Genomic DNA, 3,669 nt, shown 5'->3' on the forward strand with positions numbered 1-3,669 from the left:
CAGAGCTGCCAGTCTGGACTCCTCTTCCTCTCTCAGGAACTGGTGGAGCTTGTTGAACTCTGCTCTGATCTGTGTCTCTGTGGACAGCAGCTGCTTCTTGGAGTGTTGGATCACATCATTGTAWGTTTCCTCCACATGTTTGTGTTTGTTCCTCTTGTCCTGCAGAGACTTTAAGTCAGATCTCAGCTGCTCCTTCAGCTCTCTGACTGCTTGTTCTACAGGAACCACTTTGTGCTTCTTGTGGAGAGAAAACTCACAGACAGGACACACAGCTCTCTGCTCGTCTTCACAGAACAGTTTAGGATCTTCTTGGTGTTTGCTGCAGACCATCATCATTCCTTTTTTCTCTTTTACTGACTCGGATGATTCAGATTTCTGTCTTTCAGCAAAAGAGTCAGCAAGTTCCTTCAGAGTAAAGTTTATTCCAAGATTTTCTTTTGAAGACTTTCTTTTACAAATCGGACAGTTCTTGTTACCAGTTTGTTCCCAGAACTTCTGCAGGCAGCTTGAACAGAAGCTGTGGTTGCAGCTCAGAGACACAGGATCTTTGAAAGTCTCTGAACAAACATGGCAGCTCAGGTAACTTTGAAGAGGAGCAAATGTCCCAGCCATTTTTTCTAAACTTTAATTATCTGTCAACAGTCAGACTCACCAAAGAAATCTGTGTCTTTGAGCCTCAGTCCATTAAATAGTTTTTAGTTTGTGTCCTTCACTCTGTAATGGTGTCTCAGCTCCAGTAAAAAGTGTAGAAATGAACTTTAAACTTCTCTGTAATAATCTGACATTTCATTTTCTTATCAGCACAGGGTGGAGTTTGATTCATTATTAACTTATACAGTTTCAAAAAGTTTTCTTTCGGCCATTTGTTAATAAAGTTTAAAATTTTATCAGCAGGTCTCACCAGTTCTTCACTTTTTTGCTTTAGACCCTCCAAATCATTGTTTTTCAACACAGATCTCACAGCCAGTAATGGCGCAAGTGTCAAAAGTTACTTTCATTTTCCTTCTTTCTCTCAGTCAGGTGACAAAAGTCAACCAGGATGTTTTTTTAGTTTGTCTCCAGAAAAGGTGAAGCTGTCAGTTCATCTCTCAAAGCTTCTCGGGTTTATTTTGAATTTAACATATTAAACATGCTGTATATATTTCTATATCTAATCTCCCATTCATCTCAAAAATTCTTGAGAAAATAGTTGCAAATCAACTACGTGAACATCTGGATAGAAATAATCTACATGAAGAGTTTCAGTCAGGGTTTAGAGCTCATCATAGCACAGAAACAGCACTGGTTAAAGTTACAAGTGATATTCTCATGGCCTCAGACAGTGGACTTGTGTCCATTCTTGTCCTGTTAGATCTCAGTGCTGCATTTGATACAATTGATCACAATATTTTATTACGTAGACTTGAACTTGATATTGGAATTACAGGAACAGCTCTAAAATTGTTTGAGTCTTATTTAACTGATAGATTTCAGTATGCTAATGTTAATAATGAATCTTTTGCTTACACGAGTTAGTCATGGAGTTCCTCAGGGTTCAGTGCTTGGACCAATCATCTTTACTTTGTTTACTTTAGGTAAAATTATTAATCAGTATGGGATAAATTTCCATTGTTACGCTGATGATACTCAGTTATATTTATCCATGAAACCTGATGAATCCAACCAGTTACTTAAACTATAAGCATGTCGTACAGACATAAAAACATGGATGACTCTTAATTTTCTGCTTCTAAACTCAGATAAGACAGAGGTTATGGTTCTTGGACCTGAACATCTTAGGGATCAACTTTGTAGCCTTTCACCTCCCTCTGGATGCATTAATCTGGCCTCCAGCTCTAATGTAAAGAACCTTGGTGTTATTTTTGATCAGGACATGTCTTTTAACCCCCACATTAAAAATGTTACCAGGACCGCCTTCTTCCACCTGCGTAATATCACTAAAATTAGAAACACTTTGCCTTAAAAAGATGTGGAAAAACCGATTCATGCATTTATCAYGTCTAGACTGGATTACTGTAATTTTTTATTATCTGGGCTCCAAAAACTCTTTAAGAAGTCTTCAGTTAATCCAAAATGCTGCTGCAATGAGAGTTGGAAGGATATATCATATTTCTCCAGTTTTAGCTTCTCTCCACTGGCTCCCTGTCAAATTCAGAATAGAATTTAAAATATTACTCCTAACATACAAAGCTCTTAACAACCAAGCTCCATAACATATTAAACATCTTATTGTTCCATACTTTCCTAACAGAGCACTTCACTCTCAGACTGCAGGTTTACTTGTGGTTCCTCGAGTTTCTAAGAGTAGAATTGGAGGCAGAGCTTTCAATTATCAAGCTCCTCTCTTGTGGAACCAACTTCTAGTTTCTGTCTGTGAGGCTGACACTCTGTCTACTTTTAACCCATTTAATCCCGAACTTTTCCCTGCAAGATAACTGCATGAATTTTATTTCTTAGACCTCCCTAAGACATAACATTTATTTTTTTTTTTTCATTTTATGTTGATTGTGTTAGTGAAARTGTAGGTTTTGTACCTGGCAACAAGTGTTGCTGGTGGGAAACAGCACAGTCTTAACTGACACAAATCCTTTATTCTGACCTGTTAACACACATGAAAAATATAAATWACAGCAACATGCATAACATGTTATAACAAGGCATGGGTACAAGTTCAACAGTAGGAATGACTGTTGTAGTGCAGTTCAGTGGTGTAGTACAGTGTTTTTCAAAGTAGGGGCCACGGCACATGGGAGGTCACCAGGGAGCATTATGTGGCCCTCAAAGCTGGAGGGACAAGTGGGGAAAAAAGGCAAAAACCTAAAATTTAAATCTAATGTATATTTTAAATTATCATATAGTTTAATCAGTTTTTCACTCATTATTTGAAAATATAATTTATAAAAATATATTGAAATGTTATTTAGGAGAGCARTTTGATTCCTTTTGTTCTGTTCTTATTGTCAACTGCTGGTGATTCAGTGGGATTATAATAGTGTTTAACACATTTCAGTTAATAAAATTTTAATGCTAAACAAATATAATACTTATAATTAGTGATTTAAAAAAAACATTTTACATATTTTGTAGCATTGTTTGTAGGTTTGCATAGGGGTCCCCAGCCAAACGCTTATGTTGTTTGGGGGGCTACGGCATGGAAAAGCTTGGGAACCCCTCATGTAGCACACATCATTTTTGGGTTCTTTCAGGTCTAAAAGATCTAAAACATCTGATGGTTTTAAGCTGAATGGAAAAAAAACCCTATAAGATAAATAAAATAAACAGTCAAACCTTTGACAGCTAGCATAGATCTATGTGTTTTACTAGCAGCAACATTTGTTGCCATGCYTACATTCGCTCTTCTTATCAAAAAATGCATGCAGGCATAAAATTCTTAATTTAAATTAGCTGCCCAAAGCTAAAATAACACTTTTAGTGCTTCCGGAAGTAAAACAAAATGTTTGGCAACAATTGTTGCCGGTGGGATTAAACGGGTTAAGATTAGACTGAAGACTTTCCTTTTTGATAAATCATTTAGTTAGACTTAGGTTTTCTGAATTATTTTTCATTTCTGCTGCTATAGACTTAGACTTCATGTTTTTTCTTTGTCTCTTCCAGAAGAAGGTGCACCTGGACCAGTCCTGGACCAGTTCTTCTGTGTTTGCCTGTGTC

General features: G+C 36.8%; 2 protein-coding genes across 2 annotated transcripts in view; both read right to left on the reverse strand.

Moving 5' to 3' along the window:
* fbxw8 (F-box and WD repeat domain containing 8) overlaps positions 1-3,669 on the reverse strand; it is a 41,361-nt gene that overhangs the window by 19,084 nt on the left and 18,608 nt on the right. The gene's annotated exons all lie outside the window — the stretch shown is intronic.
* LOC106519445 (nuclear factor 7, brain) overlaps positions 1-3,669 on the reverse strand; it is a gene marked incomplete in the record, with an annotated part of 7,038 nt that overhangs the window by 716 nt on the left and 2,653 nt on the right. The window contains 1 exon segment of the mRNA XM_014011135.1: positions 1-221. Coding sequence (XP_013866589.1) covers positions 1-221 — 221 coding nt within the window.

This window comes from Austrofundulus limnaeus, unplaced genomic scaffold (genome assembly GCF_001266775.1).
Source record: "Austrofundulus limnaeus strain Quisiro unplaced genomic scaffold, Austrofundulus_limnaeus-1.0 Scaffold77, whole genome shotgun sequence".
In the NCBI taxonomy this organism is placed as follows: Eukaryota; Metazoa; Chordata; class Actinopteri; order Cyprinodontiformes; family Rivulidae; genus Austrofundulus; species Austrofundulus limnaeus.